Source organism: Canis aureus, chromosome 23 (assembly GCF_053574225.1).
Source record: "Canis aureus isolate CA01 chromosome 23, VMU_Caureus_v.1.0, whole genome shotgun sequence".
NCBI classification, from domain to species: domain Eukaryota; kingdom Metazoa; phylum Chordata; class Mammalia; order Carnivora; family Canidae; genus Canis; species Canis aureus.
In genome coordinates this window covers 18,506,705-18,522,597 of record NC_135633.1, presented here as the reverse complement: position 1 = coordinate 18,522,597, position 15,893 = coordinate 18,506,705, and the positions used below count along the sequence as shown (strand labels likewise).

Sequence of the window (15,893 nt, the reverse complement as noted above, 5' to 3'; positions counted from 1 at the left end):
AAGTGTAAGGACAGGACATCTGGGTGGCTCAGCAGTTGGGCACCTGCCTTCAGCTCAGGTCATGATCCCGAGATCTGGGATGGAGTCCCCCATCAGGCTCCCTTCGAGGAGCCCACTTCTCCCTCTGCCTGTGTTTCCGCACCACCCCCCATCTCTCATTAATAAATAAATAAATCTTAAAAGAACAAAGAAAAAGTAGTCTTTATTAAAAAAAAGTACAAGGACTTCAGGCAAAGCTGGATCTGAGGACTCAAATGACATCACTATAGGCAATGAGGTGATGCCACCGTAGGCAGGCTCTTCCTGTCTCTTAGCTGTCAGCAGCTCCCAGCTTACAGTCTGTTCTCTCAGCACCCCCTCCTTTGGGTCTTCAGCTAACTGGGAGACCTTTGAGGATGGAATACAGGATGAGTGCTGGGGCCAGGAGCCCAGGAGAGTAGATGAGAAGAGCAGAGGGAAAGAGAGATTGCCAATGAGTTTTTATCCCCCTCTCTTCCCACCCACATATATTTTGCTCTGACCTTGCCCTTGGGCACCCTTGGAAGTAATGGCCACTGCCCAGACCCCGCTTTGCTCACAACTCCCATCCTTACAGCTGCAGAGTCTGCTTTCTCCTCTGGTGCCCTCTGTACCACCCCCAGCTCCCTCTGTCAGGAAGATTATTCAAACAGCTGTCCACTGCAGGTACCATATGTATGCCAGGATCTCTGGCTACACAGAGCCCATGATTTGGCACCCAGCCCTGAAGACTGTGTCTACTTTGGCAGGTTAAAGCAAAGACGAGATATTTCTGTCTTCTTCCTTCAGAGTGATTCCCAGCATCACTGAAGCCTCATAAAACAGGGCTGATGGCAGCCCTGCTGGTGTTTTCCAAAGTTGGCTGGGTCTTTTGGATTCATTCCTGTTAGCAATGATTTTGATTCATTTCTTGGGATAAAGACAGGCTGTGACCTCAAATCAGACAGCAAAGAGGAGAAAAAGAGGGGGAAAAGAATCTAAAGCAAGAGTACCTAGGGGAAAGAGAGGAGTCTAGGCTTCACTTTGAATCTGGCTCTGCCCCTTGCTCACTGTGGGACCTTGGCCAAACTCCTGCAGCTCTTGGAGCCTCAGTTTACCCATCTGGCAGGGCTCTGTGTGGTTTAAATAAAATAACATGTAAAGCAGGGCCTGGCACAAAGTGAGCCCTTAATAAAATATGAATCATCTTCCCCTCTCATTCTCTTCTCTAAAATAGTAGTGAACTTGGAGAAAGACCAGCCCTCCAGAGGCCACTGGAGAGCTCCTCAATCTTGAAACAGACCTCTGGAGATGGCAAGCCTCTCAGAATTCAGTCTCGGCCTGACCTTCCTGCTCCCAGACAAAGACGAGAAAGCCTGCAGGACAGCTCACATTAGTTACCTCTGTCTGCCTCAGGCACATGGAAGGCTCCACTGCCTTTCCCCAAGGTAACTAGGTATGCTGCTTGGGTGTGACAGTGAGAGGTCAGTGGCCCGTGATGGGCAAGCCCTAGGCCAAATGGGGCGAATAGCAGCCGAGGGGCAAAGCACCCTGTGGAACATGTGGGAACTTGGGTGTGTAGACATCTACATACCACACACACACACTTACACAACATTCTCTCTGACCTATTTTCACACAGCCCTGTGCTGCCCAGAGAGAAAAGTCATTTGTGATTATTTGCAAACTTTTTATTTGGAGACAATTTCAAATTTACAAAAAGTTACAAAGACAAAAACAATCCAAAGAATAGCTATATATCCTTAAACCAGATTATTAACACTTTACTCCATCTGCTGTATCATTTGCTTTTCCTCAACACAAACACATACACACACATTTTTTTTTTCTGAACCATCTGAGGGTGAGTTACCTATATTATGATCGTTTACCACTAGTACTTGATTGTGTATTTTCTAAGAATAGGGATCTTTCTCTTACATAACCACTGTACAAACATCATAAATTTACACAGAAAACTTTTATCTAAACTACTGTTTACATTTCAGTTTTGTCAGTTGACCCAATAGTGTCCTTTGTGACATATTCCCTCAAACAGGACCCAGCGTAGGGTCAGAGATTTTATTTGTTGCATTTCTCTAGCCTCCTTTCATCTGGAACATTTCCCTAGCTTTGTCTTTTATGACATTGACATTTTTCAAGTCTTCCATATCTTAGAAAAAACTGTTTTATTGAGATATAATTCATATGCTATACAAGTCACCCACTTAAAAGTGCACAATTCAGTGATTTTTAATATATTCACAGAACTATGAAAATATCCCTACATTAAATTTTAGAACACTTTCCAAAAGACGCTGTGTACTCAAGGAACACTGTAGTCCTTACCCATTTCCTCCCAAACTCTCCAATCCCGGGCAGCCTGTAATCTATAGGTTTTGTCTCTATGGACTGGCCTGTTCTGGGCACTTCAGATAACCAGGATCATACAATATATGGTCTTTTACAACTGGCCTCTTTCATTTAACGTAATGTTTTCAAGGTTCATATGTGTTATAGAGCTTCATTTCTTTTCATGGCCAAATCACATTCCATTATTTGGAATTATTTCCAATATTATCATATTTTGTTTATTCATTCATCAGCTGATAGGCTTTTGAGTGGTTCTAACTTTTGGCTATCAGGATTACTGTTGAAATGAGCTTTTGCGTACAAGTTTCTGTGAGGACATATGTGGAATTGCTGGGTCTTATGGTAACTCTATGGAGGGAAGAACAGACTTTTCCAAAGTGGCTGCACCATTTTACATCTCTACCAGCAGTGGAAGGGTTCCAGTATCCCCACATCCTCACCAGCACTGGCTATTATCTGACTCTTCAATTATAGCTCTCTTAGTGGGTGTGAAATGATATCTCATTGTGGTTTTTATTTGCATTTCCCTGATGGCTGATGGTGGTAAGCATCTTTTCATGTGTTTATTGGCCATTTGTTTATCTTCTTTGAAAAATATCTGTCCTGATCCTTCAGAACAAAGACAAGTTGTCTTTTTATTATTGAGCTGTAAGAGTTTTTTAAATATTTTAGCTGCAAGTCCCTTATAAGATTTATGATCCACAAAAATTTTTCCCCATTCTATTATGGGTTGCCTTTTCACTTTCTTGATGGTGTTCTTTGAAATACAAAAGTTTTTAATTTCATTGGTGTGCCAGTTATTTTTCTACTCCTCTCCATTTATTTATTTATTTATTTATTTATTTATTTATTTATTTATTTATTTATTTTTTTAAGATTTTATTTATTTATTCATGAGAGACACACACACACAGAGAGAGAGAGAGAGAGAGAGGCAGAGACATAGGCAGAGGGAGAAGCAGGCTCCATGCAGGGAACCTGATGTGGGACTCCATCCTGGGCCAAAGGCAGGCGCTCATTCACTGAGCCACCCAGGGATCCCTACTCCTCCCCCTTTTAAAAGAGAGGAAAATATTCCTCACTTTGTATCTGAAGTTTCCTTATATTGAGATTGAAACTTTGCATTCTTGGCCTGAGTACTGTATAGATGATGTTGTTTTTCAGGGTATGTGGAGTCATATGATGTCCTTATGTCCTTTACTGAAGATGATAATTCTGATAATCTAATGAAAGTATTGCCTGATTCCTCCTCTGTATAATTACTAGATTTTTTTTTCTTCCCCACTCATGATTTTTGAAAAGATGAAATTCTCTCTTTTCTAGACTATCTACATTCTATCAGCACGTTTGAGTTTGGTGCTTTCCCAGCCACATGCTACATGGTGGTCAGATCCAGCTTGGCCAGGCCTGTGACCTTAGGTCTCATCAGGGACTTTGTCCCACTGACTACGAGAGCTCACACAGATTCCTCATTGTTTCCTTTTGGGAAAGTTCACATCCTGGCCAAGTGAGGCTCTTGGTAGGCTTGATTTGCCTACAACCCTGAGTACTGCCTCTCTGAGTCAGAAGTTGGACAACTTCACCATGTTGGACAACTTCACCATGTTGGAAACATCAAACTTGAGATAAACATTTCAGGAAAATGTGTTATTCTGGGGTCAGCAAGATGTGCTGATGTCCCCACACATCAGGGGCTGAAGGTTGGAAATACAAAAGATGAAGCATTGACAGGCATCTGTGTGTGCGTGTGTGTGTGCCGCGCTATTCCTGACCTGAGAAAAAAACAGTCTTAGGAGATTGGAAAAGTGCACTTCACTTTCCCTGCTCAGGAAGATAAAGATTTTCAGAGGTCTTGTATGAGAACCCAAATCAGGCATTCTGGCCTTTCTTTCCTGCCTCAAGCTCTAAATCTTCTCTTCCTAGAACACATCCCACCAGAAAGCTTGTGACTAAAGGACTTTCTGTGTCAGTGAAATGGGAGATACTAGCAGAGTGTGAACCCATTTAAAAATATATCTTGGGGGACTCCTGGGTGGCTCAGCAGTTGGGCGCCTGCCTTCAGCTCAGGTCATGATCCCAGGATCTGGGATCGAATCCTACATTGGGCTCCCTGCGAGGGGCCTGCTTCTCCCTCTGCCTGTGTCTCTGCCTCTCTCTCAGTCTGTCTCTCATGAATATATATATATATATATATATATATATCTCATGAATATGTATATATATATATATATATATATATATATAAAAGATTTAGGCTGATCCTTGGGGTGGCTGCAGGGCCCAGGACAACCTCAGCAAGGTAACCAATAGCAGACATCCCCACTCATCTTGGTATCTGAAGTGGGTGTGGCATGTGGCCAGAGATTTGCTTGTGGAGTTGACCTAAGTCCTCTTTCTCCTGGCACTGACATGGCCAGAGCTCTAGGGCCCCAGCTCCTCCTGTCCACCCACTGAGCTAAGTCTCTTGACTCTGGGAGGTGCCCTGAGCTCTGACTGCCATATCCCATCCTCTTTTCTGTTGATGTTTCTTTTTTTTTTTTTTAAAGATTTTATTTATTTACTAGTGAGAGACAGAGAGAGAGAGAGGCAGAGACACAGGCAGAGGGAGAAGCAGGCTCCATGCAGGGAGCCCAACGCAGGACTTGATCCCGGGTCTCCAGGATCAGGCCCTGGGCTGAAGGCAGCGCTAAACCGCTGAGCCACGCGAGCTGCCCATCTGTTGGTGTTTCTTGCCTTTACTTCTGAATATTAAAATAAACCCAGGAGATGTCAAAAAAAATGTATCTTGGATTTAACTTCTCAAGTCTGAAGCAGAGGAAGAGAATAATGATGATGATAATAGTTAACATTTCTTGAGCCCTTACTATATTCCCTGGAGTGTTTCAAGAGTTTTCCACAAGGAACTCTTTTTTTCAAGTTTCAGATATTTATTATTCAGTGTAAACCCAACACAATACACCAACATGATTTCATGCATTTAGAGGGGAAATATTTCCTGGATAAGTGGGAAAATTGTGCAGATGGCTTCTGAAGACCTTCATTCTGAGCAGCTTTTTTTTTTTTTTAAGATTTTTATTTATTTATTCATGAGAGACAGAGAGAGAGAGAGAGAGAGAAGCAAAGGGAGAAGCAGGCTCCATGCAGGAAGCCCGATGTGGGATTCAATCCCAGGACTCCAGGATCACGCCCTGGGCAGAAGGCAAGCACTAAACCGCTGAGCCATCCAGGGATCCCTCTAAGCAGCTTTATAGTGAAACATTTCGTTTAGAAGTCTGGACCTTCTTTCTTCAGTTTGCTGTAATCTACATTCACTGAGTAAAACTTGTATTGATCATTGGAACCCAGATTGTTCCAGGGTTCTTGGTTATTCTTATCTCAACTGACATCTAGATTGAACAATGCCAAGCGCAAGACATACAGCACTGCTCTAGTACCTCCTGCCCCAATAAATACGAAGAATGAGATCAAGCTTGGATGCTTCTTGGCCTGACCGATGATCTGGTTAAGCAGAGGCCTCTTGTGCAGGAGAAGGAAAAACCAAGTGTCTGCAAGGCCCAGAACTAGGTAATGTCCCATGAGGAACTCATTTAATCCTCCTTCACAACAACCCTATCCAGTCAGTTTATGTATCACATGAGGAAACTGAGGCACAGAGAGGTAAAGTGACTTGTGCAAAGTCATACAATTATGAGGTGCCAGAGCTCGGATACAGATCCAGGTACCACAGAGGACATATTGGGAGTCTTGGAGAAAATGAGCATTAGGAAACATACTTGTAGAGAAATCTTTCACTAAGATCAACAGAGAGAATGCATTCTTAGAAAAATAGATTAGGAATTCTTGGAGGTGGATATTAGATAACTGATGCTGCTTGAGTTGCCTCAGTTTCTTATTGGAAGCCCTGAGTGAGGGTTTACCAAGCCTTTGATATTTGCACCCACATCACCTCAAACTCCAGCATTGGTACCTATATGGTTGCCAAAGGCCGCCTTTCCCCAAGCCAGGTCACCCAGATCTAACCTCAGGGTTCTGGGCACGTGTTCTTGCTTTGCCACCATTACCATCTTGCTGTATCATTCACAGTTTTATATGATGGACAGGTACCATGCACATATGCTGGCAGTGTGTGACAATAACCAGTTTGTGGTCACACAGTAAGCTGGCCCCAAGGCTGCAGAGGGCTGAACACAGCAGGCCTGGCCAGGGTTTACCACAAGCTCACACTCTTTAACTTCCACACTGTCCTTCTGGCTATGGTCATGCCAGTCACACATTGCTGGGCTCTTTCTGCCTGGGGCATCAGTTCCATTTCCTGCTCAGCAGCTACTAATTTTTCTTCAACCACAAGGTGTGTATAATAAAGCAAAGCCAGCACCAAAGCTCAGATTTAAGGTAGGTTTGTATTTCTGCTTTTTGCACTGTGTAGGGAAAAGACAGAAAACTCTAGACTGTGCCTCAGAGTTATTCTTCAGTCATAGGATAAACTATTGGATGAGAGAATGGTCCAAGTAAAGGGAATGTGGTAGCTCATGAAACTAACTTCATGTGCTGAAACATGCCACAAGATTACAGTTTGGAAAGTCTCCCCCCCTCATTCTTTCAACTTTTCCCTCTTGTCTCAGCAATATATATCCAACTCTGCATGGTGCCTAGACCATTGCAATGAATGGATGAATGCACAGGGTGTGGGTGGGTATGTGGGTGTGTTGGGACGTGATTCAGAGCACTGTTGATAGTTTGAAAAGACCCAAATCGATGGCTTCCCACCTGGTCATTAGTCATTAGGCCAGGCAGAAAGAATGAAAAGATCTAAACAGATCTATTCGGAGGGCGGTATTAAACAACGTGCAGTCAGTTGTCAAACCACAACCCCAGTCCACAAATCTCACAGGTAACATTTCCCCTTGAATTGTAGCCATTTAAGCTCCAAAGCAGGGGGATGACAGAGATGCACATCTATTCCATTTATAACCAGTAGGTGGCACCTGTTTCAGGAATTGCAAAATAGGTTGTTCATAACTTGGAGCTCTGGTCAGCCTAGCCCCAGATGAAATGTCAAGTGCTTGCTGGGTGGGTAGTGGAGCTTGCCAAGGGCCAGTGCTGCCAGGGTATGTTTAAGAAGCCAGTGCCCCAGGAGAGGCCTGGATTCATGACTGCAACAATGAGCTCAGCCTACCTAAAATAGCAACTCCCTCTCACTACAGACTCATCCTCTATCATTTTGCCCTTTACTTTCTTTAAACATTTATCACACATGACTTTACAATTTATGTTTATTTGTTTATTTTCTGTCTCCCACCATAAGAATCTAAACTCCACAAGAGCAAAGACTTTATTTTGCTCCCTACGGTACAACCTGCTCTTACAGTACCTAGCGCTTAGTAAGCCCTCAAGAAAAATATTGGATAAATGAATAAGTGAGCGAACACATGACAACAAACTATTAGTAACCAAGGTCTGTGGTTGCATTCCCCTAATGAGATACTCTGAAAACCAAATAATGCTAAGTTATTGTCATTGTTTGTAGTCAGTGAATTTGTGTCCCTTTTATTCAGCTAAAGCAACCTGCCTGAGAATTAGAGTGGTTTCATTTTTTAAATCTATCTTGATCCTACTGTGCTCTCTGGGAAGTGATCCCTCCTTGTCAGGAGCAGTCTTGCTGGGCCATCAGACCCCTAAGGGTGGTCTTCTGCAGGCTGATCAGGACTGCCTGAGGGAAGAAGGAAGCTGGGAACGACAAATACTCAGGACACTCAAACTGGGTTCACAGTCCCCTGGAGTAAATGATGCTACAGAAAGGAAGCCTCACCAAGCTTCAAATTTCCTATGCATGGGCCCCTCATGGCTACATTTAGGACCTGAATATGGGCGGATAGCTTGCCTAGCAAGAAGGCTGTAGATAACAAGCCTCCCTGAGCTTGGTGAGAAACTACTTTAGTCTTCATCTAATCCATTTGCCTCCCAAATACTGGCTAAGAGTGATGTAGACTTGGGTAAGGCTCTCAGGACCCATCCTGCTGCGTGAAAGGAAGCAGAGATGCTGACAGCCCTAGAGAGGCATCCCTTCTGGACTGAGGAGAAGGATCAAGCCTGAGCTTGGTGTGGGTGCCTGGGTTTCCCGGCACACTGGCCCACCAGTGGTAGTAGCCTGCAGCCAGCAACAGCCCTAGTGCTCTCCCCATAAAGGTTTCTGCCTGAGGGCAAGCAAGTCCTAGCTTTGTGCTGTGCAGCAACAATCTTTCCCAAATTACCACATGACAATTTTAAAATCACCTGCAAACCTAAATCCAGTGAATGCCTACAGACAACACACTTAACAGCTCAGAGAATGATTCAGAGGAAGCAATTTTCCACAGTGAAGATAATCATCTGGTAGTGTGAAAAGGCAAACACTCTTTTATTAGCATTGGAAACTCAAGGGAAATGTTGCTAAATCCATAAATGCAGCACTTGAGTAAATGCTCAAGAACAATATCCACAGCTGGAAGGAAGGACCTGTACAGATTCCAATTCCCCTCAGAGTCCTCTCACAGAATGTGCTCTCTTGGAGGGCAGGGAAAACTCAGCTCTGACCTCTTCCTGTTTACCGAACAATCAGCTCCTCCAGTCCTGCCCTGATCCCACACGGGGAATCCCAGAATTCAGAGATCCCATCCCTGATCCTCTTGATGTACACACTTGGCCCAGGTGACCTCAACCTCATGCCTCAGGTCTTTATCCTGTGACACTAAAATTCATATTCTGGTGCTGACCTCTTTTGGGACTTCATAAGATCAATTGCCTCTCTGAACTCTCAGTTTGGAATCCTGAACAGGGACCTCAGACTAGAAATGGCCGAAACTAAGCTCTTGGTCATCAATCCTTTTCCAGTATCTTATTATTGCATAAGAAATCACCCCAGGGATTCCTGGGTGACTCAGTGGTTGAGTGTCTGCCTTGGGCTCAGGTCATGATCCCAGGGTCTTGGGATCAAGTCCCTCATCGGGCTCCCCACAGGAAGCCTGCTTCTTCCTCTGCCTATGTTTCTGCCTCTCTCTGTGTGTCTCTCATGAATAAATAAAAATAAAATCTTTAAAAAGAAGAAAAAGAAATCACCCCAAAACCTAGTGGCCTAAATCAACAACAATCATCAATGTTGCTCTCGAGTCTACAATTTTGGTGTGGCTCAACAGGGATGGCTCTGTGAGGTATACCAGCTGAGGAGCTCACTATGGGGCCAGGGGTTCCACTCCCACAATGGCTCACTCACATAGCTAGCAAGTTTTACTCGCTGTCACCTGGAAAGCATAGCTGGGGTACGGGTTGGGGGCCTTGGTTGCTCCCGGCATGGCTGCTCCACAGGCTGCGCTGGCTTTCTCAGCAGTGATTGAGTTCCTGGCGTGGGCAAAAGAGGTGCAAAATGCCAGTGTCTAGAGTCCTGGGCCCAGAAACTGGTAAAACGTTATTTCTTCCACACTGTGTTAGGCAAGCAGTCACAGAGCCCACATTTAAGGGGAGGGGGGAAAAGACCATCAACTTTACATGGAAGCAGTATTAAAGAGTTTGTGGACCTGTTTTACAACTGTCACATGTCCCAAGCCCTCTCTTCCTGTGGTCTCCTCCAGCCACCAGTTGCTCAGGCAACTAGGCCTCCTTGGTTGCTGCTCCTCCCTTCCCTTCCATCCAATCCTCATGCAAATTTTTGACTGCCCCAAAACAGATCCAGAAACTTTCTTCCCTTCTACAACCTTACCTCAGAAAACCTCATCTCCCACCTGGATGGCTGTTTGGTTGGTTACAATCGTTGGCCAAAGGCTCTCTGCTTCCATGCCTTTTTCCAGAATCTATTCATACAGTAACCAGAACTATTTTTTAAAAACATATATCAGATCATCCCACTCCTCTGCCTAAACCTTCTGAAAGCTTTACAACATATTTAGAATGAAACTTGAAACTCTCATTCTGGTTTCCAGAGCTTGACGTGCTCTGGCCCCTATCCAGTCCCTTGGCCTCATCTTGTCCCACTCCCTTCTCACTGGACGGTGACCACACACACACACACACACACACACACACACACTGGCTCTGGCCTGCCAGCCTTTGCACTTGGCTTCCCTCTATCTGGAGTGCTCTTCCCCTTGACTGTTCCAAGGCCGGTTCCTTCTGGCCATTTTTAGTTTGAAATGTCATTTCCCCAGAGAGGCTATCCACAATCGATCATTCTAAAGTGGTGACGCAGTCATATGTCACATTAACCTACTACGTAACACTTAAGGCTAGCTGATGCTTTTTGTGGTGACTTATTGATTCCTCGGCTGTCTCCTCCCTCTAAAACATAAGTACCATGAGAGTAGGGACTCCGTGTCTTGTCACTGTGCATCCCTAAGGCCTAGAACAGTGCCTGGCACAGAGCAGAGGTTCGATAAATATTTATTGATTTAGTAGGTAGTAACACTAGCTGCAGGCAGGCAGTCTTCCACAGCATCTCTTGGGGTCGTTAGCAGGGATAGAGAGGAAGGTTGGGGGGCCTTGGCTGCTTATGCTTATCCTGGGAGCTCAGCGCTGGTGTGGGCCTGCTCCTGGAGGGTGCCTCACAGAAACCATGTTTATGCGGCCTGGTTCCACCCCCCAGTATATCTCCATCCCTAGCTTTCCTGTAACACCAGCCATACAGAACTACACGGTCATGAGCACAAAGTTAGCAATGTGCTTGGACAGGATGGCACAGTTCACTTACCTCATGTTCGCATCGGGCAGGTCACTGACTCAGGTTGTATTGCATTTGAACTTTCATTTTATGATTAGACTCAGAAATGTAGGCAAAATTCTGATATGACAAATTCTAAGTGCTTATTTTGATTATTATTATTTTTTTAATGAAGATGTTTAAATTTTTGAAAAATTTGGAGATGAAGGGGGCACCTGGGTGGCTCAGTGGTTGCGCATATGCCTTGGGCTCAGGTTGTCATCCCGGGGTCCTGGGATTGAGTCCTGCATCAGGCTCCCTGTGGGGAGCCTGCTTCTCTCTCTGCCTATGTCTCTACCTCTCTTTCTGTGTGTCTCTCCTGAATAAATAAATATCTTTAAAAAAAAAAAAAAGAAATTTGGAGATGGGTATTCAGGACCTATCTAAATAAAGAAGAAAAGTTTGATTAGGGTTTTTTTTTTTTCTTTTTAAATTAATGTTATGGATAGGTTAAAAAGAAACTGAGGTGAAAAGTGAGTTCAATAACAAAATAGCCTTTGTTTTCTTTAAAAATACTTGTTAGCCACCTTTTTAGTACTTTGATATAGAGAGTTGTGTGTCCAGAGTCAGGGTGTCCCTAAAGTAATAAAATACTAGAGGTGTGTGCAGTCAGCCCATTCAGGGAAGTGGCAGCTTGTTTCATAGGAGTCTTTTTTATTCACTGTAATGAGATTTTTGCCTGGGGATCAAAATTTTTTAAAATGAAATGATACTGAAAATTCCAAGTTCTATGGGAGAAAGTGATTGTGAAGCCCCACTGTGCCAATCAAAAGCTGATTCTGAGCACCCAGAGACCAGGAGACCAGGATCTGCATAGCTGCTTCTGGCGGGCAGCGTGATGACGAAGAGAAGGAGCCCACCTGGCCTTGAGTGGTGCTGCTCACGTCCTCAGAACCGAGTCAGCGTCTGACCCTGGAGAGTGGACGAGGAAGGCAGACGTGCCAGTCTGGCCTGCACCGGGTGCCCCTCGCCCTCCTACACCTATGGAGGCAAGCCCACAGGGAAGCAGGACCCTTGGCAGTACTGACTGAGGGCTTATGAGTCAGTCCTTGTCATGAGGGTGATGATTCTCATCCACCAAGGAGATGGCATCCACCCTGATCTCTCCAGGCTCCAGGGCAGCACCCAGCAGAGTGTCAGAAGCACAGCCGCAGGGGCTCAAGGCAGCGGGGTGCATTTGCTGCAGAGCCGAAGCTGGCAGCGAGGAAGGCCATCCCTAAAGCTACATTATTATGTACTTAGTTTTTATCTTTTTTATTTCTAATTCTTTCCTCTTTAAGTACTTTTTTTTTTTTTTTTTTAATGATCGCTGCTTAGAACCCAAGCTCCTGGAATCAGACTTAGGTCACATAGGCTGGAGGAGGCTATGGGGCAATGGAATCCTCCCAGGTTTCCGGGGGCTCGCCCTCCGCACCCTCCTCCCTCCCTCCTTTCCAGCTCTGCCCGGTCACAGCCTGGGTACAGAGGGCTCCTTTGGGGCTGGGAGCTGGGCAGGAGGAAACTGAAATTTCAGACAAGACAGCCCCTTCTGTGGCCTCCATTCCACCGTGAGGAGGAGTGAGAACCAGGAAGGACAGGTGAGTCTCACCTGAGCTGACTAAAGTCCAGCTCAGCCAGCCCTTGACGCATCCAAGACATCTGCCCCCAGCAGTGAGATGCAGTGGAACTCACCGCCATTCTCAGTCCACGTCTACAATGCTAGGAAAGAAAAACCAAGTTCAATTTACCAAAATATCTGTATTATCTATAAAAGTTGAACTCTAGTGGGTCACTGCTCCCAGAGACAGCAATATCCAACCATGTTGGCCGCAGAGGCAGACGGCTGCGTCCCTGCAGCACTGGGGTGGAACGTGGCACTGAGTGGCATGGGGGTGGGCTCATTTGTAAGGCCTCAAGAACCTGGACACTTTGGAACGGAGCAATCGGATGAAGGACCTTGGAAACATCTCCCGGGATTCCTGGGCTGTGTACTTGAAATAGTTCTGGGGGTGGGCCAGGACGTCAAACAGGGCCTTGATCAGCTTCTTATCCTAAAAAGAATAGAAGTTGTGGTACTGGGCCAAAATACTTCAACATTCCAACATTTGGCCAATGGAACTATAATGGATCCAGCCTTGAACTGTGTAGGTGGATTAGCCGAAAACCACTTTGTGAAAATTGTTTCCTCTGATTTTTATCTTTTCTCCAGTTTTTATTTTCCCTGATTATCTACAAAAAACATGTATTACTTTCATAAAGGAAAAGCTGACATATAAACAACAGTTTTATTTTTCTAAACCAGATGAGATGCAACACTGGAACCTGGGGAGTATTTATAGGGTTGGTGAAATGGCCAGTGCCTGATGATTACTTAAAAGTATCTAAAATTTGGTGAACTTTAGGCTCGAAGGATAAACAAGGAGCCAAAAGATCTTCAACTATTTGGAGAATCAATATGGAAACATAATTTGCCACTGGCGTGGATTTATGATCCAAGTTTCCTACTGTTCTTCCACACATTTCCAAATGTAAAAAGAATACAACTTCACTTGACAATACTGAAGACAGCCACCTGAATTTTTTTCTTTAATAAAGTATGGTAAAGATATAAACCTCAGCCCAGAGCAGGCCTGGTGTCTGACAGATGGCCACATGGAGCAAGAGGAAAACCTTCCTCTAGTGGTGCCAGGAGCTCCTTGGGTGATGGGTGACCATTACCTTGGCTGTGTGCTCACCTTTAGTATTTCCTGATGGTTCTCAGATGCATAGAGCCTGCCATCTCGAACTATGTCTTCAATGAGTTCCTGGTAATCCTCTGTTGGAATAAAGGACATAATAGACATTCAGAGGGTTTCGTTATTTCCAAACTTACTCTTTCTTTCATTTTGAAATAAGGTTCTGAGAAATGCCCCTTCTGCAGCTGTTCTCAGAACAATGACCACTGTGATACCGAGGAGGCTATCAGAAGAGAACTTCCACAGACTCCCACCACCACATCCTCTCACCTACCAGCCTCTGCACCCATCTCTTCTGTTTCATATTTCCTCAGATGAACCCTCTGTGCATTTGGTCAAGGCCCTTCCTCTACTTAGTCCACTGGCTCCATCTTCTCTCACCAAGGCAAGGGCATCGTTCCAGTAATTCTGCCCTCTCTTTGTGACATAATGACACTTTCTTGCCCTCTTGGGCCTTCCCATCAGCATGTAAACATGCTATTATGTCTCCAATCCAAAAAGAGTCCCTCCCTTGACCTCATTTCTCCCTCCAGCTGCCATCCTACATTTCTGCCCCCTTTATTGAGAAACTACTCAAAAGAATTGTCAACACTCCCTGTCTCTGGTCATTCCTCCTTCTTGATCCACTTCCTCACTCAGCTTCCAGGATATGACACTCTTTGGTTTTCCTCCTATCTCACTGGTTGCTTCGTCTGAGACTCCTTTGCTTTTCTTCCTCCTCTCCCTGACCTCTTACTGTAGGAGGGACCCAGGGCTCAGTGCTTGGTTCTCATTTCTTCTATCTATACTCACTCCCTGTGAGCTCATCCAGGCCTGTGGCTTTTTTCTCCTCTATTTTACTCCCTTCTGTCCTCCTCCCTTTCTTCTCTCTGCCCATGTATTGTGTAAAACAATCAAGCTTCTTACCCACCAGGCAAGACTCTTCTTTCTTTTGGATGGGGGTGGGGTGGGGAGAATTTGGCTGGTTGGAGAGGGAAGAAAGCTATGTTCATTTTCTTATTAATAATGTTTGGTCCTGATGTACACATTAAATGCAGTGCACATCATGTAAGCTGTCTCCAAATCTAAATCCCCACCTTTCAGAGTCTAGTCTATTTCCTACAGTCATAATTCAAACCAAGCATATGCAAAACACAGTCTTTTCCAAATTCCAGGCTGAAAAGAATGCCTCTTTATATGCATATCATGTGCAACAAAACCAAACAAATCATAAGAACATCACTAGAATTGTGTGGGAAGAGTCCTCAAAAAAGTTTCTACTCAGTCAAGTGATGGTACAGGGAAATTCATTAGCTATTTATTAATGTCGTATAGTTCTTATAATTACTAATTTAAAACGTGTACATACAACCTCACTGGTACTCTATTCATGTGGTATCTTCCTTCTTATTCTTTTAGTTTAAGGAATATAAAATCTGAGTAAGGGTACTTATTGTTTATCTTGAATTTCTCTGCTGCAGAGTGTCTTCCTTAGAACACTAGCTCCTTTGGATGATGGGTGTTCACCACTAAGAACACCAGTTGTTGTGCTGTGTTCTGGTGTAAGAGAGAACTAAAGAGCTGTTTGCTGCTACACCAAATGCTTTCAGACTGCTGTCTTTGAAAACTATTCCCTCCACTATTAAGAACTGTTCTGTTTTGTCACTTGCTACAACTGTCATGAGAAAAGTGTTGTAGGTAAGAACTCAGGCCCTGGAGTCGTGGAGACCTCTGCAATGTTGTCCTCCTGTGACCTCAGGTCAGGTGTCTAAGTTAATCTCTAAGCCTGAGTGGCCTTGTCTGTAGAATCAGCAAATTATTGTGTGTACTTCATGGGCAATTGTGAGGAATGTGCCGTGTAAAGGCACTTAGCACATGCCTGGTACTCAGTACGCGTACTCAGTATATGTTAGGCACGACTACAACTCTCCCCATCGTCCAGTGGTAAGTGAGCCAGTCTGTAGCAGCTTCACCTGCACCCTTTCTTTTTAAAAAAGATTTGTTTGAGAGAGCGAGCAAGCATAAGTGGGGTGTAGGGAGGAGCAGAGGGAGAGGGAAACAGAATCCTCAAGCAGACTCCCCACTAAGCAAGGAGCTAAGCTTGA

At 44.6% G+C, this 15,893-nt stretch overlaps 1 protein-coding gene and 1 pseudogene across 4 annotated transcripts in view; both read right to left on the bottom strand.

Moving 5' to 3' along the window:
- Positions 1–1,666: 1,666 nt before the first annotated feature.
- LOC144294704 (cytochrome c oxidase subunit NDUFA4 pseudogene) lies at positions 1,667–12,667 on the bottom strand (annotated as a pseudogene).
- A 145-nt stretch (positions 12,668–12,812) lies between these two features.
- SCUBE2 (signal peptide, CUB domain and EGF like domain containing 2) overlaps positions 12,813–15,893 on the bottom strand; it is a 63,578-nt gene continuing 60,497 nt past the window's right edge. For all 4 annotated transcript variants that reach the window (XM_077866540.1, XM_077866543.1, XM_077866541.1 and 1 more), the window contains 2 exons: positions 13,810–13,889; positions 12,813–13,125 (listed from right to left, as the gene is read on the bottom strand). In XM_077866540.1, the coding sequence (XP_077722666.1) occupies positions 12,973–13,125; positions 13,810–13,889 (233 nt within the window). In that variant the 3' untranslated portion in view covers positions 12,813–12,972. The remainder of the gene's footprint in view (positions 13,126–13,809; positions 13,890–15,893) is intronic.